The sequence below is a fragment of the Crotalus tigris genome, unplaced genomic scaffold (genome assembly GCF_016545835.1).
Source record: "Crotalus tigris isolate CLP2741 ecotype Arizona unplaced genomic scaffold, ASM1654583v1 scf7180000018777.2418813, whole genome shotgun sequence".
NCBI classification, from domain to species: domain Eukaryota; kingdom Metazoa; phylum Chordata; class Lepidosauria; order Squamata; family Viperidae; genus Crotalus; species Crotalus tigris.
Window position 1 is genome coordinate 2180244 of NW_024097195.1, and position 25795 is coordinate 2206038.

Consider the following 25795-nt stretch of genomic DNA (forward strand, 5'->3'; position numbering starts at 1 on the left):
AACAAAGGAAAAGAATTACAGTTTGACACAAACAGGAAAAAATCTACAAGATTCTGATACAACAAGAAAAATGGAATTATTAGGAGAACTATTAAAGTTTGGGGGACAGAAAGAATTTATCTTACTTACTTCATGTTTTGTATTCCCAACAACATTTGTAAAAATACAGGGTAAGCAGATTATATCAACTTGGAAAATTACTTGACAAAAGAAGAAGATAAGAGACAGATACAAGAGATTTGACTCGCCCTACCAGATGGACTATTACGTGAATAAACATTTGTTTGAATATGACTAAAAGAACAGAATTTCAAACATAAAGGGGCCTTATAACAAGAAGGATAATGAGATTTAAGTAATATAGTATGTTTTATAATATATTAAATGTTAAAATAGTCGGTTGATGTAACTTTTATTAATATATAAGTAAAATATAAACTGATTAAAAAGAATGTTATATCTAGATACTATAAGACAGATAAAAAGTATAGTATTTTTATAATGCATGACATAAATGGGAAAATTTAGACAGTGAGATGACTAAAATGAAGAAATTATGACTGATAAGAATTGGGTTGAATATAAGGGAACCTAAGCGAACAAAAATTATAAAAATAGGATGTATGCTGAACTAACGAGATGAAGATTATGAGAATAATATAAGATGAAAAAATGTTATATAGAGAGATTATTATTATTTGTATAAATATAAAAAATACCTATACCTAATTATATATTGAAAATATTAAGAATTATATTTTGGCTAAGGTTGAAGAAGGAAAATACAAATGGGAGAAGGGAAGATCAAAGAAATGTATTATTAATTAATATATTAATTATGGAATTATCAAATTTAATAATTATTGACTGTTAATTAATTATTACTGTTCTTTTGTTTTTTCTTGTTAAAATATAAACCAAGACAACACGTTGTACACCAGGCACTGAAGATTGTTATAGTTAAAAATCAATAAAATATCTATATAAAAAAAAGATGTTTTGCTTAAGAGGACGTTCCAAGGAGAGTGTTGAGGTTGTATTTACATTGCATCTATTCTTCTCCTAAACTATCATCCATAAAGATTATATTCCCTTCAACTATGCCTTGAAATGTGAATATGTAACCAGATTCTTCTTTAAACAATCTTTCAAGACTGGGTTGAAATTTGTTCTTTTCACCTCTGATGCGATAAGCTGATTTGACAATCTTTAATCAGTAACTTTACAGCCTGAAGTTTACACAAAAAGCTGCCCAGTAACATATAGTTATTTAGTTCTACATTGCATAGTTTAGACTCTAGTTATATTACAGTGCATTCCACTGAGTACCCATATTGTTACAGGGCATAGCCATAGACACTAGTCTTATTTACTGATACTGAGTTTTGACAGAGTTACAAGTAAAAATGATGTAATTCAAAATCAATTTTTTCTTTTGAAATTTTTTTCTCCACTTTTTCTTGCAGAATCCTTATAAGCTCAGCAATATTCTTGATTCTCCTGTATATTTGGATTTGACTACAAATTTAAATTATTATTCAATTCAGAGGACTTTGGATGCCATTCCAAACATTTATCCTTCTTTCTTGTAAATTTTGCGGTTGATTTGTGGCTATGTTTCAGATTTGTCTTGCTGAACTATCCAAGCTTTTGATTATGGGACATTAGCTTCTAAAGATTCAGGTGACTTATGTGAACAGTAATCTGCAAATGTTCCTATTATCTGTGAGGATAGCTACATCTTTTTTGATGTGTGTAAGGTCATGGGAATCCTGAAAAAAAGATTCTTATCACCATCACCGTATTATTTACTGAGATACATTGATTTTAAATTGAAAATAATTCATAAGAATTTGCTGGAATTTTTCTATCACTTTCCCTTTTCCCTTAATAAATCTTATTAAAGAAAATTCTGTAATTCTCTTTAGTAGTTTGAAAATATTGGTCAGAGTACTCTTTTCAAATGTTTCACTCAACAAAATATTATGTGATTGAAGATGAAGGGGCAGTTTTTGTTTCCAAGTAAGCCTTTAAGAGCCCAAATGGGCCATCCCAAGTTGACTAGATAGGCTATATAAATTGCATTAAAATAAAATAAAATAAACAAGTGTTCCATGTTTATCAAGGTTTTCTTGTCATGCTTTAGTATATTTTTGTGGTGAAACTGGTTGAATTCTGACAACTTTCCTATATGTATGCAATGCTGCGCAGTGGATCTATAGATAGCTTCTCCAGCTAAAACTTTCATCTGCTGTGATCTGGGTTCTGTTCTGCATGTAACTTCCATTTCTTAATAATGTTCTCATAACTGAAATTGCCATTTGGGAGCATTTAGAGATTTTTAATAGATCTTCCTCCTGGGTTTTTAAGAATATTTTTTTTTTTCAAATGTTCAGACAATTGTTTAGAGCAGTGTTTCTCAACCTTGACAATTTTAAGGCATGTGGACTTCAACTCCCAGAATTCCACGCCAGCATTGCTGGCTGTGGAATTCTGGGAGTTGAAGTCCACATGCTTTAAAATTGTCAAGGTTGAGAAACACCGGTTTAGAGGAATCCATGTTTTTTGAAAGTAGTGAACAGGAGTGTCAAACTGGCAGCCTGCGGGCTGGATGTGTCACGTGCAGATCACGCCCACCCCTGCTCCGCAAAGGTAAAAAAATTGCAATATGTGACAATATGTCATGTATGGGATCGAGTTTGACACCTGTGAGTTAGAAGGTTCATTAGTGTTATTCTCTTTACCTGGTAATTGTAGGCCTAACTAGTTCATCACCATTTGAGACCTGTTGGCCTAATTAGTTAATCACTGTTTAAAACCTGTTACCAACTTTGTAGTTTTTTTAAAAGCAATTGAATAAACTAGAAGAGCATCCAAATGTCCTGGTACTTATTTAGGTACTTATTTAGGAAGTACCTAAATAATAAACATATATTCAGATTTGCAGAAAGATATCATATTCAGTTGCATAAGACATGGAGATTATGCTTGACATTACAACCTTCATTAGGATTGAGTGATCTCTACGTTTATGTGGAGCATCAAACTTTATCTGAAAGCCCTAAAAATAATTGTTAAAAAGTTCTCAATAGTGTGGCTGAATGAACTACAGTTGTGTTTGTTGTTTCAGAGAATTAGTCAGCTTAAAAACTCATAGTCTAATTTTATTAATTTGTATATTTTCCCTTTTAAATTTTATTGTCAGATTAACAAAGCCTTGAAACAGAAGTCTGATATAGAACACTATCGCAACAAATTGCGACTGAAAGCCAAGCGGAAAGGCTATTATGATTTCCCACAAATTGACAAGGATTTGGCAGATAGAAAAAAGATATATGAAAAAACACAAAATGAAATAGACCATATTCTGGATCCTGATACAGATGGATCCTCTCCATTTGTAGAGCCCAAAAACAGGTGAGTAGCTGTTCTATGTATATTTGTAGGCTGTCATACTAATCTTCATGTTCCACAAAAAAGACAAAATGTGCAAATTGCTGTCTTGGTGTCATATGGTATGTATTAAAGTGAAGTGACAAGTTCATTTGCATATGAATAGTGTTTTTGTGGTGTGCCATCTTCTGCTGAATGGGTTGTCATATTTTTAGTTGATAAGTGCATCCTTTTTGAAGTAATAAAAATGTAATAAGATGTTAATACTTAATACTTGAAAAGCATTATGTTTAAATGGAATAGTGTTCTATCTTTTCTGTTGACTATGACTGAAAATTTGTTACTTCCTACTATTAAGAGTGGAATAAGGACCCAACCGAAAGGATTTCTCTGCTACAGTATTCTGTTATAGCATTCATAAAAACAGGATACAAAAAATAAAATTAAAAAGTCAGTTTTCAGGGTATTAGTCAGTAGAGGTCTTCATTTTATAATGTAGTGAAAATCCTGCAAAACCCTGTTATAAGGGATCTGCTTAACAGCTTGTGAGTTAGATCCATCATGCATAGCATAGCATAGCAAAAGATAAAATAGTTCCTGAATTACATAGAAAGCTTTTTTAAAATTAATACAGGCTACTATAGAAATATAAGCAAACAATGAATATATTCATACAATCTGTGTAGAGAATATGATGAAGTAATGGAATCATGACCCAAAAAATATAGAAAGAATCAATGTGTAAATCCTCCAATGTTTTGCATAAGGTTTTAATATTAACGGTATTACCTATGTGGAAATTTATTTGGTTCTGCAGATTATAGAAAAAGAGCATGGAAAATATTTTTTAAGATAAATTTTAATGTTTAATTTGTTACATTAGAGAAATAGATTGTTGTTAAGTGAAAGCCATGGTTGCTAAGCAGTTTCGTGAAAAAATGAAAGTAAAATGGGGCTATGTGACTGTGGAAACTTCAAACAGCCATAAATGCAGCCATGTTGCCAAGCCCTGAAGTGTCATGTGATCATTGGAAGGGGAAACAATCATTGCTACATCAGATCCATGTCATAAATCATCTTTTTTAAATAGATTGTAACTTCAAACAGTTACTAAGCAATTGGTTGTAAGTCAAGGACTGCCTGTAATTAAAAATACAGTTCTTAAAAAAATGAGTGAAAAAATACAACAGAAAAAGATAATATAAGGTATCATATAATGTTACAATAATTACAATTCTATAAATAATTATCTAATGTAAGCATTATACATACACATCTCGGCGTGTTCATTTCTAATATACTTATGTAGCTGCAATTTTTAACCTATATTATTTTTTATACATAAGTCCCATATTTCATTGTATTTATCCATACAAAGTTTACATCTATATATAATCCTGTGCTGTCCCGCTTACTTTCTCACAAACACATAATGGTGGTTTAGTGGGTTTATTAATATTCCCCAGCAATTCCCTTCACCAAAAACCCAGAACTGTCCCAATTAAGTCTAGCCAAAAGCAGACCAATGCTAGTCCGCAGAGCAATGGCCAATGAGTCCACAAGACACTTGAAAATTTCCCAAACAAGATAAACCCACCAGGCAAAATTAAATCCACAACTCAAGAGGATTCATGAGGCAAGAAAAGTCCAGAGTTCAGAAGGCATGATCCAAAGTCAAGGCACAGTGTCAATCCAGAGCAAGGCAGGAAACACACAGCTAGGAAATGAATACGTTCCCAGCATCGCTTCCATCTGTCTACTGTGCTAAATAGCCAGCTTCTGGTGCAGCCTATCAAGAAGGGCAAGGCTGCCTCCTCACAAGTAATCGGGCTGACCTTAGCTTCTTTCTGCCCTACATGTTCTTGGATCAGGTGCAGAAGGCAGTTCCTCTTCCTCATCGCTGATCTGCTGCAGCTGCATGCTTTCCCCATCTGAAGCCTAAGGGCTGTCCTGCTGCAGCTATGTTTCAGCTAAATCCCTCTCAGATAGGTACTTGGAGCCATTGGGTTCCTTTCAGACATGCCCGGAACTGGTTCATCCTTTTCCAAGCTGACATCTGGAGAGGTACCTGGGGAAAAATCAGGGAGAGTCATCACAAATCCACTCGTAAGTAGCAAGTGCAATCAAATATTTAATCCATTGATTAAATGGGGCTATACATTTATATTTCCAAAGTTGCATTATGAATCTTTCAGCTACTGTGTAATAAGAGCATGAAGAATCCATTTACGTTGTCCAGTTGTACCATGTATTAGTTATTTAATTCAAGGATTATTATGTTCTGAAAATTTTAACTTTTAGCCCATAGGTACAATTATATCTTTTGCTATTTTCTCCCAAAATGTATTAAATATAGGACATTGTAAAAAAACACTTGTTTTAAAGAAGCATTATCCTTATATCTCCAAAAAAATGCTGTCCTAGACTGTGTTTTTCTGTATAAGATAAATTGTAAATTCTAAATCTATTTTTATTGTATGTGAAATGAAATGAAAATGTGTCCAGTTGGTGATTTTTCAGTATTTTGATTTGAATTCAGAGATATGAAGTGCCCAGATTTTTGAATGGGAAACATATACACCTTACAATCAAAACAGAATGATTGATTATGTATCATAGAAAATTAAGATTAAAAATAACAAGGAAAATCATTTAATTGAAATATTTTTGTATGTAGATGATTAGATGACCATCCATCCATATATAGAGATGCCCATATATAGAGAAATACAGAGTAAGAATTGTTTAAATCAAAAGAAAGGGCAATAATTCCAGTTCTTAGAGCTGAAAGATATGAAATACATAAAACATCAAGAGTTATAAATTGTCAGTGTTTAAAATTTTTACTCAGAACTATATGGTAAACCAGATAATACATTAGATGATGATATAGGGGACTTTTTAAGTAATATATACTTACTGCACTTCAATGATACACAAAACAACTTTTGTCTCACTATCGGAGGCAGCTATTAAACAAATAATTTTAAAAGTAGCAAGTGGATGGTTTTCCTATAAAGTGATAGCAAATATTTATAGATCTTTTGGTGCCCAAACTGTCAATTGTACGATGAGATGATAGGGGAATATTATCAGAGGCATTTAATCAGACTTATATTGCAATAATATCAAAATCAGGTAAAGATTATATCCTGTCTGCTATCAGCCAGGTTCATTGATTAAGTTGACACAAAGATTTTAACTGCAGTGTTAACAAATAGTTTACAGCAAATGTTACCATCCATTATTAAGAATGATCAAATAGGGTTTATAAAAACTAAACAAGCAGCAGATAATATTAGGTTAGCTGGATAGATTTAACAGATTTAAATAAAAATAACCAATTTGTAATCCTGCCATTAGATGCTGAAAAAAACCTTTGCTCTTTGTAATTAAACATTTTAGTAATCTTGAAAGGGAATGGATTTCCCTGTTTCTTGTATATATTTTCCTTCTTTCATTACTCTGAATTATAATGATTATCAATAAAATGTATTATGCAGACAGACCTTTATAAATCAATATTTATTTTATATGTTTTGTATGCATTATACCAAAAACAAATTGGTGTTGCAAATTGTATAAGGACCAGGTCTCAATTTCTTTACAGTCCTCTGAGCATTTTTTGCTATACGTTCAATTCTTTAAATCCTTACGTTATGTTCCATGTTGACCTCGGCCAGCCCTATGCTTATGCCTGTTGTTAATACCAGTACTTCCTTCATTAGTAAACTTCTTTATTTCAGCTAATTATAATCTCAAGGCAATTTCCCAAAGGTTGCTCATTATAACCAGTGTTGTAATGTACCTCTATCCCTTTTCCCCTTAATAGTTTCACAATTAGATCAAGGAAAGCCTGATAATCTCTCTGAAAACAGCGTCATTATTTAATCATTTAAGTGTGTAACTGGTATCAGCCCATTACTGCTGTCTTATATGTACAAGAATAACAGAAAAACATTTTAATAACCTATGCCCGTTTGCCAAAATAAGGAAAATTAAGGCCAACACAGTGCTAGGCTGCATTAACAGAGTCAAGATCACGTGAAGTTTTAATACCACTTTACAATGCCTTGGTAAGGCTACACTTGGAATACTGCATCCAGTTTTGGTCACTGTGACTTAAAAAAGATGTTGAGACTCTAGAAAGAGTACAGAGAAGAGCAACAAAGATGATTAGGGGACTGGAGGCTAAAGCACATAAGAAACGGTTGCTGGAATTGGGTATGTCTAGTTTAATGAAGAGAAGGACGAGGGATGACATGATAGCAGTGTTCCAATATCTCAGGGGCTGCCACAAAGAAGAAGGTGTCAAGCTATTTTCCAAGGCGCCTGAAGGCAGGACAAGAAACAATGGGTGGAAACTTAGCAAGGAGAGAAGCAACCTAGAACTAAGGAGAAACTTCCTGACAGTTAGAACAATTAACCAGTGGAACAACCTGCCTCCAAAAGTGGTGAATGCTCCAACACTGGAGGTTTTTAAGAAAAGACTGGATAGCCATTTGTCCGAAATGGTATAGGGTTTCCTGCCTGAGCAAGGGGTTGGACTAGATGACCTCAAGGTCCCTTCCAACTTTACTATTATTATTATTATTAAGAAGGCTCATAATGTTTTGGTTAAAATACACTACGAAAAACTTGTGTTTGTTTCGCATGATGGTCTGTCATCCCAGCTTTTCAGTCTTGCTTTTATAAAAAAAGATTTTTTTTATCATTGACATTTATTTTGGTTTATTGGTTGGAACAGTTAATTTCATAATTTAACCTCTCTCTGGGTTTCCACTTGAACCTATTATTTTTGATTTCATTGAAATCCTGTCCCAGCACTGAGATTATCCTTATTGGTTGGGAATTAATTCTAGTACCTGCTCTTAGTGCTGCAAAATACATAAATAAATATATTTGTCTATACTGAAGATAGATACAATTTTAATTATTTTATCTGTTAAAAGCTCAAATTGTAGTTAATTACAGTTTAAGAATAGTTAGAAAATCAATTTTGAGGTTATCTGGGCTTCTCATAGTATAGTTATTACTATTAATCAACTTAATCCTGATCAAGCAGAGCTAAGTTTATAGGATAATCAGACAAATCATCTTGGCACTTTATTCATTTTAAGCTTTTGTTATTGGAAATAATTTGATCTTTCTGCTCTTGATCTTTTATGAAGTTCTGTTATCTGTTAATGTTTTTGGAGAAATCAATTGAGACTGCAAACCCATTTTTTGGAGAAGATTTTTAAGAGAATTCAAATAAAGGGTGGTTGTTTTTGCTTGGCTGTTGGAGATGCAATACAAAAATTGAAACAATAATGTATAGGATCTGTGGTGATCCTATTATTGCAACAGTTGAAATTGATGTTCACAAAATTATTAAATTAACTGTGTAAAGATAGCATATATTCTTTTTTTGTAATATATTTTATTGATTTTTTAAAAAAACATAAATCACTTAATAATTGGTGAACAGTGTGTTGTCTGGGTTACATGTGTAAAACAATCACTAACAATTGATTTCTATAATCCACGAATCGGCAACCCGCGGCTCTGGAGCTGCATGCGGCTCTTTCAGCCGTCTCCTGCGGCTCCCAGCCACGTGCAGTGCCTCCCCAAAAAATAGGACTAAAAAAGTTGAACCAGTCAATTCAAACTTCTCACGAAAGAAGTTTGAATTGATTGGTTCAAGTTCTTTGGTTTGTGGGACGCTGTTCGCCATGGGCTTGACATAGACGGGAGGGGGAGAAAGACAGCTCCGGAGGGAGACAACCCTGTAGCAAGAAGCTGGCGGTCCCAGTGGAGCGGCACGGAAGACCTACCGGTCGGCGTGGAAAGCTTCACCGTTGCCAGTGAGTAAGGCTGCTTGGCGGTTTCACTCCCCGAAGACCAGCTGGACTGGCTTTCACTTCTTCTTTGCAAACGAACGCAAAAGGTTTCGGGGTTTGCTCGCCACTTAGTTCATGCTGCCCAATGTCTGCCTGCCTGCCTGCCTGCCTGCTTGCAGGCTTCTGTGCTCCTTCCCCGAAGCATGCAATTGCTCAGAGCCCATCCCAAAAGTGCTACTTCCCTGGCAGGAGCCGAGTTTACAAGCCTCATTGGCAAGCCGAGAAAACCGAAGGTCTGGAGGATTCCCTCCTGCTGCGGAGCTGCAGTGCCTGGCCCTGAGCTGATGAGGGAGGGGTGGGGGCATATCTGGGGCCTAAAAAGTCCTCCAGGACAGGCTCAGAGTCGGCCCTATTTTCCCGGCCGCAGGAGAAGGGAAGGTGCAGACTCTCCACCCGGGCGGGCAGGCAAGAAAAACCCCGAAAGCAGGAAGGAATCCTCTGGACCTTCGGTTTTCTCGGCTTGCCAACGAGGCTTGCAAACTCGGCTCCTGCCAGGGAAGCAGCACCTTTTGGGACAGGCTCTGAACAATTGCACACTTCGGGGAAGGAGCATGGAGGCCTGCAAGCAAGCAGGCAGGCAGGCAGACGCTGGGCAGCATGAACTAAGTGGCAAGCAAAACTCCGAAATCTTTTGCGTTCGTTTGCAAAGAAGAAGTGAAAGCCGGTCCAGCTGGTCATCGGGGTGCAGAACTGGGCTGCGGATGCCAGGCCTTGCTCACCGGCAATGCTGGAGCCTCCCACACCAACCAGTAGGTCTCCTATGCCGCTCCGCTGGGACCGCCGGCTTCTGGCTGAGTGGCTGCCTCCCTCCGGAGCTGTCTTTCCCCCCCGGGCCTTGCGCCACCGGCGTCTTCTCTTTGCAAAGGAACGCAAAAGGTTTTAGGGTTTCGCCTGCCCGCCCGCCTGGGTGGAGACCAGAGTTGGCGGCTCTAATGTCCTACTATTGTTGGCTGCAATCCTATCCACCTGTTTTGTGCAACCGATTGCAAGCCAAGTGCTGCCTGGTTCTGAATTAATAGCTTGGGAGGGGCGAAGCCCACTGAACTGCGTGATCCCAATGATCGAGCTGACTTTGCATGAGCCTCCATCGGATTGGAACTTTCCTGTCCGATTGAGCTTAGTTTAGGGAGGGCCGCTCTTATCGTGGGGGTCACATGTTAGTTAGTGGGGCTGACTAGTTTTCTGGCAAGGGTGCCGCGCTCCGGCCTACCTCCAAAGTGCCGTCCTCGGAGGGGTAGTCCAAGGCACCACTTTCAGCTGGCTCCTTTGGCGTGGCCCCAATTCTGCTCTGGGAAAACTAGGGCGGGGCGGAGCAGGGCAGCACTGCCTATCTCAGTCACGTGGAGGGCCGTGTAAACACCACCAGATGGCTGCGCAGTTACCGCCGGGGGAGATGAGCAGGCTGTTGCTCACGCGGTCGCCTTCCCGCCGCTATGGAAGATAGCCTGGTCTGCGCCTTTGGGGGCCTCAGCCTCAAGCAACCCTGCCATGCCCAAGGCAAGCCCCCCCGCTCGCCGCTTCGGCAAAAGGGAAAGAGCAGTCTTTTCTGAGGGGAGGAGAAGCTGGACGTGGTCAGGGCCGGTGCATGTGTCGCCTTAGGCTCCACTCTTCAATCAAGGTCCGTTACGTGAGTGGTTATGTGCACATTTTGCGGCTCCCAGGTTTTTTTTTTGTGAGGGAAACGGGTCCAAGTGGCTCTTTCACCTTTTTAGGTTGCCAACCCCTGCTATAATCCATAATCCACACAATAGTTTTAGTTGATTTCCTCTTTTCCCAAAATATCCTCTTTTGCAAACATTGAGTTAATACAATTCTTATTGTTCTGATAGATAACAATTAAATATATATTTTTCCCAATATTCCTAAAAATAATAATCACATCAATATAATATTTCTTTTCTATCCAATCATTCGGGTTGCCTTATCATAGTTCCTGTTATAGTCCTTATTTTAATTTGTTTCTCCCACCAAATTCTAGATATTCTTACTGGTTAAGAGTTTCTCAAAAATTAATTACATTTAAGAATTTAACTCTGTTTTTCCATATGAACCATGTCACACTTTTACATTTCTTAAGGAATAGATAAAACAGTAGAAAAAAAGAAAGAAAAGCAAGAGTAAAGAAGCATAAAAAATAGCATACTACTTAAAATATATAACCCTCCTAAGCTAATATGTATTTATTTCCTAAATTTCTTATTCTTTTTAACCATAATTAAAAATATGTTTAATCTTTAATTCCATTTAATACATCTAATCATCTAGTCCTTTAACTCTTATTCAAAACATTTTTATCCATTATAATTTTCTTAAACTTAATCACATTTAAATATCTAAAACTTTCCTTTATCTAAGTAATTTCAACTTTTTTATATTACTAATATCAAGAAAGTGAACAAAAAAGGGAAAAAAGCATATTATATTATATTTAGAGAATTCATTCCTCTTAGAGTGATATATATATTCCAAAACTTTTCTATTTCTTTAACCATATTCAAACAAATGTTTCTTTTTTAAGTATTCTCTCTGGTAAGTCCCATCATCTATTTTCTTAGTTTCCACTTTAATCTTTTTCTTTTGCCCAGCGTCTTTCTTAATCAGTGTATTTTACTGAATCAAAAAGTTTTTTCCGTATGTTCATAAATGTTGCTGTAGATATAAAAAGTAAATCAGGAGAAGTGTCTTTGTATGGGACTTCTGCCTTTCCATGTTTTTTGAAAATCTTTTTCTTTTTCTTTCTCTCCGCTTCTCTTATCATTTCTTTTCTCTATGATGTTCCTGACATCTCTACAGTCCATTTTATCCAATCTGTTTTTTTCTCCTCAGATTTATTTTGTAGTCTTAAGGGATAAGTTGTTTTTTTCCAATTCTTGTGAATTTTTTTCCACTAGGATTAAATCATGTTTCCTTGTTTTGTTAAGTTCCATCTTTAAGTCTCTGTTCTCAATTCTATATCCATTTATCTATTTTATCTGCTCCTTCTCTGTTGTTGTTTTCTGGGAATTTTTTTGTTGTAGACTTAACTGGGAAATAGATTGATTTATATTTTCAAAGTTGTTTTGGATTTCTTTGTGGTTTAAAGTCATTGTTGTTTGAATTATTTGCAGTATACTATATTATCTCCTCCTGTGAAGTATTTATGTTTTCTTGGTATGTTCTTTCTACATGTCTCTGATCCATGATAGCCAAGAATTTGAGTTTTCCTCTTCCTTTATTTTCTCTGCAAATAGATAGATATTTGTAATCCAAATAATTAAAAAAAGATTTTTTTCCTGAAATTTATAATTCTCTCTTTGTTTACAGCCCAGATTATTTTCTTTTTTTGTCACAGCTGTTCTTTGTTGTTAAAGCTTTGAAGGTCACAGACACAGATTAGCTTTTCCCAGATTTTCCCAGTCTTATATTAAAGTCATAGCTGTCATAGTCTTCATCTGCCACTAGGTGTTAGCCACTATTTGTTTTTCAATTTCCAAAATGAACAATTATCTTTAAAATGAGAGTCTTAGCCATTCAAACAATTTTAGATTTATCCAGATTTGAGTTTTTGAGTTTCAGGTTTTATATTTATTTCACCTCCATATATTCTGATCCTCCCTAAAAAGATTAATTCGCCACTTCTGCATAGTATAAGGGTGGGGCAGAAATCCCCCTCCTTCCCTTTCAGAGGTATTTTGCTTCTTGGGGATATTTTCCAGGAAATTAAATGTAAAATAGAAAAGAGAAGATCGAATTCCTCATCCAGTTTCAAGCACGCTGTTCACAGTTGTGCTGGTTAGTGCTTTTGGACTTCAGTTGCTTGTAGCTTGGGCTGTTCGATGCAGTATGGCCAGCCTTTCTTCTTTCGGGTTAGAAGGCTTTCCCCAAGTCGAACGGAATGGCCACCGCCTTTCCAGAATCATTGGAGCAGCCTTCTTTCTTCGTCGTCTCTCTGGGGTGACTTAGACCCATTTAGGGTCCCCTGGCAGGGCGAAATCAGCCATGGGGGTGCAGAGAATCTGCAGGCCCGTGACCAGTTGCTACCGTGCAAAACCGGAAGTCCTCAAGATAGCATATATTCTTCTTGGCTAGATTTCCAGTATTTTAAATCTGTCAAATTTTTGAGAACTGTGAACATAGTTCATGCAAAGCTTATCAAAAGAATTATTATATAACTTTATAAGCATAAATATATAGCTGTATTCCATAATGCATTACTGATAAATTATGTTTGTTAATATTTAAACTTTGTTTTTTTAAAAAAGAGGCAATGAAAAAGATTTCTGTTGTTATTTTATGATACTCTTTTTTTCAGCCGGCCCACTTTGATTAAACGGTCATATTTATGTTGAAAGGAACACCTTATTGGTTGTTTGGTGTTTCGCAGCAAAAGTATCATTGCACTTTCAGTTATAACACTTATTAAGGTGCCAGTCCATCTCTCTGAATTCTTATGAAATAAAAATTTCAATCATTTTTGTTGGAAATAATGTTTGAACTGTGTTTTATGCAATTTCTTTTGTGGGATATGGGATGGTAGTTTGAGAATTTTTAAATTTGAGATTTAAAGAATTTAGATCAGATCTGGTTTCTGTCCTGTGTAGTAATGTACTGGTTATACTTTTGTGATCTCATCACAAAATGCTTGTTTTCTTTTTTTCTTTTTGCTTCTTTTCAAACTACCTGGAGAAGAGTAGAAGAAACTGTGAACTACGTATAGTCTATTCTTCTTCAGTGGGAAGTTTGGAGAGTTGGACTCTCAGATTCTCAGAATAGAATCTGTATTTGTTGCAAATTGTTATGTTTTAACATAAAGATGTACCTTTAAATATATGTAAAAGGAAGATATATCTGCACAGTTAATTACCGCCACCTTCAGTAAATTTATTACTTCAGAGTAATATGAAATTCCATGACTGCTTGACCTTGATAAAGAGAAATAAGACAATGTTTGTTCTATTACTTATTTATTAATTTGATTTAGATGCCAACGACTAGAAAGTAACTCCACATTTCAAAAATACACAGTGTAGGTATGTTAGTCTTTTCTTAGTAGTCAGTAATATATTCCATACAACACTTAGTTGAGCTTTTATATTAAGTTGATTTGATACCTTGCCTTCTGCCCTTCTGGCAAAGAAATTCAATAGTACCCTTATATAAGAGTACATCTACCATTGTCCTCTGAGAGAAATTGAATTGATTGCGCACATCTTCTAATCTCCTTTTTATTCACATGTGGTACAAAGTTTAATTATAGTACTTTTAACCTCAAGGCATCACAAAACACCATCACAATAATCTTATTCTCTGCCTTTAACAGATACCGCAGAAATGCCCTGCAGGAAAGTAGTAGAATTCTGTTTGATCACCATTGCTGTCCAGTGGGTATGATGCTATAGTGTTAAGTGTTCCAGTTTGGTTACATTATGAGCTTGAAGCAGTGGCCATGAAAGCAAATACATTTTGAATTCATCTATTGCCAGTACTCTAATTTTTAGCAGTAAAATTATATTATCTTGTTTAAAATTTCATTAAGTATTGAAACATAATTCAGACATTTTAAAACGTATGTATTTTAGTCACTTTAGTAATTTTACTAAATTTGATTAACAGTCTTCAGAGAAGAGGAAATTATTCTGGTTCAGGAATCTTTTTGAATAGTTTACTTCAATATATACTTTATATATAGAATTTGAAGCTTCTTTTCTATTATGTTTTGAAACTGCAAATAGCTGTGATCACTGAGTACAATTAAGATTTGATTGATTGATTTGTTTCAGACATGAGTTTTGATTAAAGCAGTAATGAAAAATTATATAGCTCCGATATTCTAAAGCCTGGTAATGGGTAACAATAACTTGTTGTTTGCCATAGTAAATTATCAAACTTAAATTTTAGCAAGAAAGTATCTTTACTCGTTTCCATAACATGTAAAGCTGTATTATTAATGGGTAAAAGGAAATTTCACAATTCTTTCAGTTTTCATTTATTCATCCCAAATGTTTTTTCTGGCCTCAAAAAAATGCCACAGTGAGAAATTATCTTTCATTTTTTTAAAAAAACAAAAACAAAACATAATTCCTGGCCACATGTATTTTCAGACTCAAGTTACTGACTTAAGCTGAGAATGGGATGTAAACTTATTTTTTTTTTTAGGAATTAAGAAGCATTCATCAGATGAAAAGCTTTCTTCAGTAAAAACAAAAGTAAACTATTCATTTTGCACATAGATAGGGAAAAACTAGAGTGGACCTTCTCACCAAAAAATTATAAGCAAATTCTATATTAAAGATGTCTGGATATCCTATGTTAGTCTTCAATTCTGGTGTGACCCGGAAATCATGCCTTCCATTTTGAACTTAACCTCTGGGTTTCTGTTATGTTCCATATTATTCACAATTTGACAGTTTTTTTTTTATTAAATCCCACATTTGAAACTATCAAATAAAATTCCATCAGGTTCGTAATTTGTAAACTAAAAAGCTCCTTCTGAGAATCTCTGCCACACAAAAATGCTATGTTGGAAGATAATCACTCTGTATTCTTTCTTTTGATTATGGCTAAGTTCTGCTACCGGTAGTTGGTTCAGTTAACCTCATTCTTTTGTAGGCATCTTGCCTAATTTTCTTGAAATCAGCTAAAAGTTGCAAATGAAATAGAGCTGTTTATTTGGATATGTTACTTCTGATCCAACCAATTCTCAAATGTTTCACATTTACTTAGAACTGTAATGGCTTCTAAAAACCTTTCTCTAAAATATAAAAGGTAATGATAATGTGAGCAAATGAATAAAATATAAAGCACATATAAATATAAGCACATATGAAGAATGGTTGCAGGAACTGGGTATGTCTAGTCTAATGAAAAGAAGAACTGGGGAGACATGATAGCAGTGTTCCAATATCTCAGGAGTTGCTATAAAGATCAGGGGGTCAAGCTATTTTCCAAAGCACCAGAAGGCAAGATAAGAAACAATGGATAGAAATTAATCAAGGAGAGAAGCAATCTAGAACTAAGGAGAAATTTGCTAACAGTGAGAACAGGCAACCAGTGGAATGGCTTGCCTTCAATAGTTGTGGGTGCCCCATTACTGGAGGCTTTCAAGAAGAGACTGGACAGCCATTTGTCTGAAATGGTATAGAGACCCCTGCTTGGGCAGGGGGTTGGACTAGTTGACCTCCAAGGTCCCTTCCAATTCTTATTCTGTGTTCTACGTTCACATATTTTGCTGTTTCAAGTGCGGAAGAAGGATATGCAATCAAATTCAATAGAAAATCAGAGAAATGCCTTGGAGAAGAATATATAGTCTGTGAAGGTTGTACAATCTGTTATATATAATCTGTTAAATTCTTCTAATATATGATATTTATAGTATGCAGGAGTCATTTTGTTAGAATTCAATACCTTAATGAGCTTCAGTTCTTTCATTTACACAATTTTAAAAACATCATTGAGATTGAATATTTTGTTATGGTTACTGTGTAACAGAAAATAAACTGAAATCAATTGGTGGGTCTCACAATCAATTAGCAAATCTGATAGGCATGGAGATAAAGCACAGTTCAAATTTTCTATTGTTTTGTTTATTAATATTTATCAGATGCCAATTTAATTTGGATTGTGGGCAGTATCCAACATTGTTTGAATGGATTTTCACTCAAAAGATGATCACTTGCTCTTTGTTTTCTTGCAACTTCTAAGATCTACCTGAGGAAGTGTAAAATGCTCTGGATTGGTGGATTGCATTCCACCAGTAAATAGACATAATAAAATCCAGTCCTTTATACAATATTTGGTTTTAGACTAGAAGTTTGGATTGAGCTATCACTTAGCTGAATGGTCAGCTAATTTAATTTAAAGATTGTTGGGTTAATCCATCATTATTACCTTCTGTGAATGTAGATATAGATGGTTATGTCAGTTTAAAATTGTAGATTTGTATACAGATATTCACAAGGCAATATCCAGTTTACACCTAGGTTTCTACCATCACAAATAATACATAATTTGATTCAAAGATTGCTTAGACAAAGCTGTACATTTTGAATTGATGTATATAAGATGAAAGAATTAAAATACGACATGCCAATAATAAATGCTCATAAATCAGTATAGGCTAAATATCAGAACGATCTACTAATGTTTTATCCTATTTTATTCACATGTAAACATTTCCTTTTTCTATAGGCAACAAACAAAGACTTCAGTTTACCGAAGCAGACAGTCTTTGAACAGTCCTAGTCCGGGAGAAACTGAAATGGATCTTCTAGTTACACGTGAAAGACAGAGACGTGGTATCCGCAATAGTGGATATGACGTAAGTGTACAGAGACTGCATTTGTTGAGCATATTGCAATGTTAATAAATTGATTTAGAAGAATTACAGTACATATTAAGTTTATTTTAGCAAAATTATGTATTTACCTATTTGCAGCGTTGAGTCCGCATTGGGAATCAATATTTTGCAAAAGGTTTATAAAACCAGCCCCTGAAATCAGGTTGAATTTTAGATGTTCATTTTTATGGGTTTAGAAGATTTATCAATCTGACCATCATTTGAATAATGTTTCACAGAATAGTTGTGAATTGTTACTTATACCATTTGTCGGGATAATGTAAATTTAAATAAAACCCTAATATAAATATATACATTATGGTTACTATTTTCTAATTATAGCACTCTATCACAAAAGTTATAGCAAGAACATTGAGATATTTGTACTGGACCGAAGAAGAAGATTCCCATGAATCTCAATTTGCTTACCTAGTTTCTTTTGATTAAGTTGCTAAAACTTTAGACAGCTTTCCCCAGTCTGGTGATTTAAAATGAATTGAATTATAACAGGTCTGCATGACATATGGCCTGCAGTCTGCACGTGGCCTGCCAAGTAACTTTGTGCAGCTAGCCAGTATTTTTTGAATGCTCAACAAATGCTAAGTATACCATTTATTTGGATGTGAATCTTACTGAGTGTCTTGTATATTCTGAAACATTCCACTCCTCCAAATATAATCTCTGATGAAATTGTGACCTCTTGCTAAAATAGACTATAATGAGGGGCGGAGGAAACCTGCTAGTTTACTGGGGGGGGGGGGGAATCTCCCTAGTGAAAAACGGAGTTTTAAGAACATATAAACACTGAAATTGAGATTGTTCTTGAAATGAGCTTTAACATTGCAAGAGAAATAACTGTTGCTGGGAAATGTTTTACAGAAGGCAGATTTTTAAAGCTGTGTATAAAGATTGCTGTGCCCAATCTTTGCACAGAAAAGAAAGCAATATTTGAGTGCAGTATTTTGTTAATATAAAAGATGAAGTAACAAAGTTTCTTGCAAATAAATTAGAAAATTTAAACAGCCTAAAAATGAACAGTGGAACTATAATATCTTTTTATTTTGCAATATCACAACTCATGTAAATAATCTGAATCTTCCCAGTTTCAAGGAAAAGATCAACTAATTTTTAAAAAGTATAATTCAATAAAAGCATTAAAATAAAATTATATCTTTTGAAGGGACAACTCAAGAAAGCAGAACAGGATCAGTTTCTTATTTGTACTCAGCATATTCCTTATCAGGTGCACTGAGTTAGGGGAAAAAAAAATAAAGAGAGCATGTTAGCCTTCTGATTGAGGAATTACATGAAACATTTGCTTTGACTGAAGAAGAAAAGGCTCAATTAAATATGATTTAAAATCCATTTTTTGTAAATCCAGAAGAAATATCCCTAGATTTCCAAATAGAAATAATCGAGTTGCAATGTTCAGGTGCTTATAAATCAAAATTTAAGGGAAACAAATGTTTAGAAAAGGAAAAATTTAAAAAGCTCACTGAAACTCAGCAAACTTTTGTATTTTTGGAAACCTATTTATATGCAAACAAATCTTTGCAAAACAGTTTAAGGATATCAACTTCTCATTTAATTCCATAAAAAAAGTGTTGTTGAAAAAAGATGCAATATATTGCATTTATTTATTCATGTTTTTTTTGTATCATAGTCTTCATATTTTCTAGTAATAACTTAATTTCCCCCAAACTGTTCCTTTGTGGACTGTGGTTATTTAAATGTATCAGAGTTATCCTTTCCTCTGTTTGATTTGGCTGGATTAAAAGTTTTCCTCACGTTCTACTTCTGCTAGTCATTCTGGCCAAGACATTAAAAGCCTAGAGTAACACAGAGCCTGATGTTAGGCAAGCTGCATTACAGAGTTATAGACTAAATTTCACGTTCTTACATAATGGTAGTTCAGTGTCCCAGATATTTGTTCTTTCTTATAATAGATATATAGTCTAAATGGATGCCACTATACTTTGCTATATAAATAATTTATGTCTTAAGTATCTTGATACCAACTTAAGTTGCACTGTGCTTTAATTCTTCATTTAATGTGTGACCAAAATTCTTTCAGTTATATTCCTTAACTATTTGACAGGTGATATTGATTCATTTATTATACATTATCAAGCTGATTTTGACTCCTAGCGACCACCTAAATAGATTTTCTCCATGATGATCTATTCCTAACCCTTTCCCGTTCTTCCAGTGGAGCACTCATTATCATTGTAATTGAGTCTATTCACCTTGCTGCTGACTATCCTCTTTTTTTTCTTTCCTTCAACCTTTCCCAGCATTGCAGCATTTTCCAGAGAGCTGGGTCTTTATATAATGCAGATAGTCCTCGAGTTACAACAGTTCATTAGCAACAGTTCAAAATTATGACACCCCCAAAGTACTTAAGACAATTCCCGAAGTTACGAATGTTGCAGCACCACGGCAGTCATTCACCTGTACGACTGACTGCAGAGACACTGCAACATTCCCCCTGCCTATTCCCACCCCCACAGGGACCTAACAGGCACTGCCCTGTTATGACAACCCACCAGTTCCTCCCCACCCCAAAGACTCACTTATCTTTTGAAGTTCCAGAGTTCCAGAACAGATTGACTCTTCCTTCTCTCTCTTTAAGCGATCTGTTTCACTTGCAGGGGTTGCATGGCACAGCAGCGCTGTTTCTTTGCCTGCTTCTGGCACTCCAAAAGGGGAGCAGTAAGAGCAGAGGCTAAGCGGGATGAGTATGCTTCACCAACTATCAGCTTCACCAACTCACCGAGGCACAGGATACCTGGTCTGCTTTTGGAGCTCTGGGCAGGCTTGGTGAGTCTAAAGGAGCCTGAAACCACACTCCCAAAGGCTTCTCTGTGCCAAAAGCCTTTGACAAGGGATAGAAGGTTTCAAGTAGCGCGCAGTCACTCTCCCAAAGCCTTCCGTCCCTTTGCAAAAGCTTTTGGCCCAAAGAAACTTTGGGGATGCAGTCTTGTGCTCCTTTAGACTCACCGAGGCTGCCCTGTGCTCCAAAAGTGGATTGGATGTCCTGTGCAGGCATCTTCAGTGTGTCAGCGAAGCTGAACAGGGCAGGACATGCTTGTTCCGCTCTGCCTCTGTTCTCACTGCTCTGCGTTTGGAGCACCAGGAACAGACAAAGAAACCATGGCAGAGAGGATGGAGGGGAGACAGCTTGCTTGACCATCAAGATTTCCACAGTGCCTGTGGAGACCCAGTAGGGCAGGAAGGGGGGGGGGAAGCATGAGATATCTCAGTAGGTCCGGGGAGGCCTTGGGTGGTTAGAAGCACTAGGCCCCCCTCACCCTGAGATACCTCATGTGCACTTGACAACTGGAGCATTTGATTAGCCAAAGCATTGGGTAAAGGAGGGAGGGATCATGTTCATTTAACGTGATCCAATTAACGAATCTTTGGGTTACAAATGTAATTGGCAGGCTCTATTACACTTTTGTAACTCGAGAATTACCTGTAGGTCCAAAGTAGGATAATTTCTGCCTTGAGTGAGAATTCTGAGTTAATTTGTATGATAATCCATTGATTTATTTTCTTGGCTGTTCATAGTATTTTCAGGGATCTTCTCCAACACCAAAGTTTAAAGGAATCATACTCTTCCTATCCTTCTTCTTTAGAGGATTGTTTGAATTAGCATTTCTTGAATACTGGACTCTTAGGGTTTGTGAAATCAATATGTTGAAAAATAATACAATATTAAAATCTCAACAAACAATCATGAGACATAACAACAACAACAACAACAACAACAACCTTGGAGGTCATCTACTCCAACCCCCCTGCTCAGGCAGGAAACCCTATACCATTTCAGACAAATGGCTGTCCAATCTCTTCTTAAAGACTTCCAATGTTGGAGCGTTCACAGCTTCTGGAGGCAGGTTATTCCACTGATTAACTGTTCTAACTGTAAGGAAGTTTCTCCTTAGTTCTAGGTTACTTCTCTCTTTGATTAGTTTCCATCCGTTGCTTCTTGTTCTGCCTTCAGGTGCTTTGGAGAATAGCTTGACTCCCTCTTCTTTGTGGCAGCCCCTGAGATATTGGAACACTGCTATCATGTCCCCCCTCATCCTTCTCTTCATTAAACTAGACATACTCAATTCCAGCAACCGTTCCTTGTATTTTAGCCTCCAGTCCCCTAATCAACTTTGTTGCGCATGATAGGTGCAGTGAATGCATCACATTTACTATTTAATAGAATAAATGTTGAGAAATAGAACCCATACAAACAAAAGCTCTTTTGCCTGTTCCATAATTTTTAAAAGAGAAAAAAAGGTTAAGAAACACTGATCTAAATTATGGAGAAGTTTGAGGGAAAGACAAGAGAAAATGGGAGCAAGTTATTCAACATCAGAATTCTTACTATATTACAGTATCTAATGGCTTTCATCACACATTTTCATAAGTAAACTGGTATGAAACTATTAAAGATTTATTTTATCAGTGAGGCCAGAATATAAAGCCCCATCAGCTATACTATTCAAAATTGCTATGCCCTAGTCCTGTGCAATAGTAAAAATTCTCTTTCTTTGCATTGCCTTTCTGTTTAAATATACAATGAAATTCCATTTTAATGGATTAATTGGAATAATGTCTATTAAATAAGGAAGCACATCATCACAGTGTTTTATGTTATTTTCATGATAACATTATTATTAAAATAATGCAAAATATTACAGTTGAGTAATGATGTTATGATATAAAAGCCTTAAATTGGCACAGCCAGTTTCTTCAATGTGCGCTGATTTATATTTGGTTTTTGCCTTTTACATTGTGTACCTTGATCATATTTCTCTGATTTCCAGAACCGAAATAGGAAAAAAAATTGCAGTACTTATGAAGTAATAAATAATCTTGCTGTCTGTTGAAATATAGTGATTCTTTGCTATATTTGTCAAGATTCAGGAAACTGAAACATCATCTGTGAAAGGATTGTCTGTGTTTTCACATTATGTGTCACAGTACATAAATCCTAATATGAAAGCATTTAGGTTCATAGTGTGCTATGCTTCATTGCAGCAGCAATGTAAAGGAACAATCTATGGTATGAGATAAAGCTGGCTTTGCTGTAGTTATTCATACATCGTATTTCCCTGACTGCAGTATCCCCTTATGCATGTTTTGCTTTGCAATTGGATCATTCTGTATTTTTGTTACATTATTTTTATAAAGTCTTAGGGACACTTGTTTGTCGCCTGCTTCGTTTCTGTTATGTTTATTTTCTGTACCTCTCTATTTTCTTTTTACTGTAGGATAGGATATAGTGATTGTGGTACAGAAATAGCGACTAGACCACAATTATCAAATCATCTTCATCACTGGAGGGACATAAATCCATACCTCATTGGTCCAAACCAATTACTAAAAAATCATTATAAGTATAGATCAATTAAGTTCTAGATGCAGTTTGATCAGTTTAACACACAGCAATTAAGCACTAGATGCAACTTGATCAGTTTAACACACAACCAATAAATATGTTTTCCACCAGCAACAGCATGAAAGCTCTGTGGGCTTTTGAGGCCTGTTATGGCTCCACTAATCCTATTTGCTTCTTACGTTATTCTATTTATGCCTACAAAGAGGATCCTACAAAGTAGTTAATATCACCTATTTATTTATTTGTCCTTTAAAAAGTGTAATTTATTTTTTAACCTAGAATTCCTACTTTGATCTGGTGGGAAGACTCATTATCTTTAATGATTTAGGGAATAGTATGGGCAGGAGCAGGAACTCCTGTTATATACCAATTGTATACACCTTGCTTGTAAAATACAAAGGGAAAAAATGAAACTAAGTAATCTAATGAGAGTGGGGGCAAGAGGGTTTGTGCAAGTATGTAGGAAATTAGTACACCTAGGAGAAGAGAATTAGGAAAATTAAATCTAAAAGAAGGCAAAGGCAAATCACTTCTGTGTTACTGTCAAGAAATTTGAATGAAACATTAAATTCCAATTGGTTTCAAGATGATGAGACCATCCAAGTTGAAAGCACTTGTCTAGTTATTAGATAAGAATGTCAGACTTTTAAGATATTTTATTCAGTTTTGTTGTTTTTTTGACTTTTGTATATTAAAGTTAGTTGATCTGAACTTTCCTTTTAAAGAAAAAAATGGAATATAAACATGAAATGAAATATAATTTGTTGATAATTTAAGAGAAAACTGATTTTAGCTGAAAACTGGAAACACGTTTTAAATATTTAAGTTACTCACATCTATGAATTTGTTAACAATACTTGTGACTCTCGATGTAGAGAATATTAAGGCATAAAATAGGTATTTTTATAGGTACTTATAACATTTGTAATCTTTATAGAATATAGATTTCTTAAGCAGCTAGAAATTCATTGAAATCAAAGCTAGATAGCTATTCTCTTTTTCTTTCCATACAAAACATTCTTAGTTATTAATATAAAATAGTTAATAACAGCCTACATTCATGTTTTCCTCATTATAATTTCTTCTCTAAAGCAAATGGTGAATAGCAATGACTGTGGCATTTATAAAAATATAAAAGAGACTTACTAAGACTAGGGCAATGTAAGTTTTATGCTTGAATGGAAATATGAACTTGATCCAACACCTTATCTCTATCATTTCTCTAATTAAATGGTTATAATGAGCATGGAGGGGGATTAAGAACTGAACAGAAAGAATGAACGCAAGCTTGGGATCTCTTGTACCTGTTGATTTCTTTGCTTCCTTGGGATGCTGTACTAGTGGACTGTTTCTAATGCAGGACATAGCTTTTTTCTGCTATCTATTAAATAACAAATCTCATAAAAGGGATTTAAAATGATGCGTGAACATATCTGCTCATTGTACGTATATATGAACACCATCATAAAAAGTGATTGCAACAATCTCCATTAAATACTTATATTTTATCCAACAGACTGAGCCTGAAATGATAGAAGAAACAAATATTGACCGTGTCAATGAATCTCGAAATTATACCAGAGCCCATCAAGCAAAAGGCCATTCAGAGACTTCAACTCTGAGTTCTCAGCCCTCTATTGATGAAGTTAGGCAACAGATGCACATGTTACTAGAGGAAGCCTTTAGTTTGGCTTCAGCAGGTCATGGAGGACAGAACAGGCAACAAGACACTTACAATTCTGCACAGAATTTGCCATATTCTGAAGTTGTGACCAGTGCTCCTGGTACCATGTCTCGACCTAGAGGTGGAATACAGTGGGTGCCAACATATAGACCAGAAGTGTATCAGTACAGTTTACCACGACCTGTAAGTGACCAGTTACATATGACTGAGCTTGTGAGCTTGTTTCATATGTTTTCAAGGAAAATCCTTTTGTGTTGGTTGAATATGTGTCCATTTCACTGCAGAACCTTCATATATACCATACAGCGTTTTACATGCATTTTAAGAAGCTTGTCTACAAAATCACATTGTATATTTCATGTAAGGTTATGTGTGTGATCTTGAAGTTACATATATTAGTGTAAGGTGAATTACCAAACTAGACAATTAAGCTTGTATGAGGTAATAGCATAAATACAATAAAAGTAAACAGCATTTTTCAAGGAATAGAACATACTGGAAGTTATATGCTTCCTTTCATTGTTCTGGTTCCTGTAACTGAGGCTAGAGTATCAGTAATCCTGAGTTAGAGGGAGCAAGAGGCATAGACTGATAGATTTCATTTACAAAAACTTTTTGCAATATTACTAATGGCACGGAGCGGGTTCGTGAATATGTACTACCTGAAAAAACCCTAGAGACAAAATACTTCATGTTAAACCAGCACTATGAAAATAAGACAGGTAGAATTTATGCCTGCAGTATGCTTTGCATTCAGGGACTTGAGATACATATTCTATTATATGTTTAATTATGTTCAAGAAAATATTGTCTTATGAGTAGAATCATAAAATATTTTAATTATACATTTGAAACAGTTACATTGTCTTTCTCTTTCATTCAGAAAACAAAAAGAGATCATCCTGCCATTTATGCCATTAATTTCTCTTATGATATTGAGAAAATACAAGTTATTTGTTTAAATGTATGGGATGTGGGTTGAGATGTAAACGATCAGATTTTTTTTTAAAAAAGACAAGAATATTACAAACTAGTGTTTTCTTTGTGATTTTGTATGTGTGAAGCACTTTCAGTATCGCTGTATAGCATAAATTCTAAAGCTCATTAATCCTGAATCATTAGCA

At 35.3% G+C, this 25795-nt stretch overlaps 1 protein-coding gene across 8 annotated transcripts in view; it reads left to right on the top strand.

Moving 5' to 3' along the window:
• Window positions 1-25795, top strand: part of KIAA1549L (KIAA1549 like) — a 166763-nt gene that overhangs the window by 119371 nt on the left and 21597 nt on the right. For 6 of the 8 annotated variants that reach the window (XM_039355961.1, XM_039355962.1, XM_039355965.1 and 3 more), the window contains 3 exons: window positions 3206-3417; window positions 17442-17571; window positions 24504-24854. In XM_039355961.1, coding sequence (XP_039211895.1) covers window positions 3206-3417; window positions 17442-17571; window positions 24504-24854 — 693 coding nt within the window. Of the gene's footprint in view, window positions 1-1466; window positions 1684-3205; window positions 3418-17441; window positions 17572-24503; window positions 24855-25795 lie in introns of those variants that run through there. The other 2 variants (XR_005558245.1, XM_039355963.1) reach the window with 2 other exon arrangements.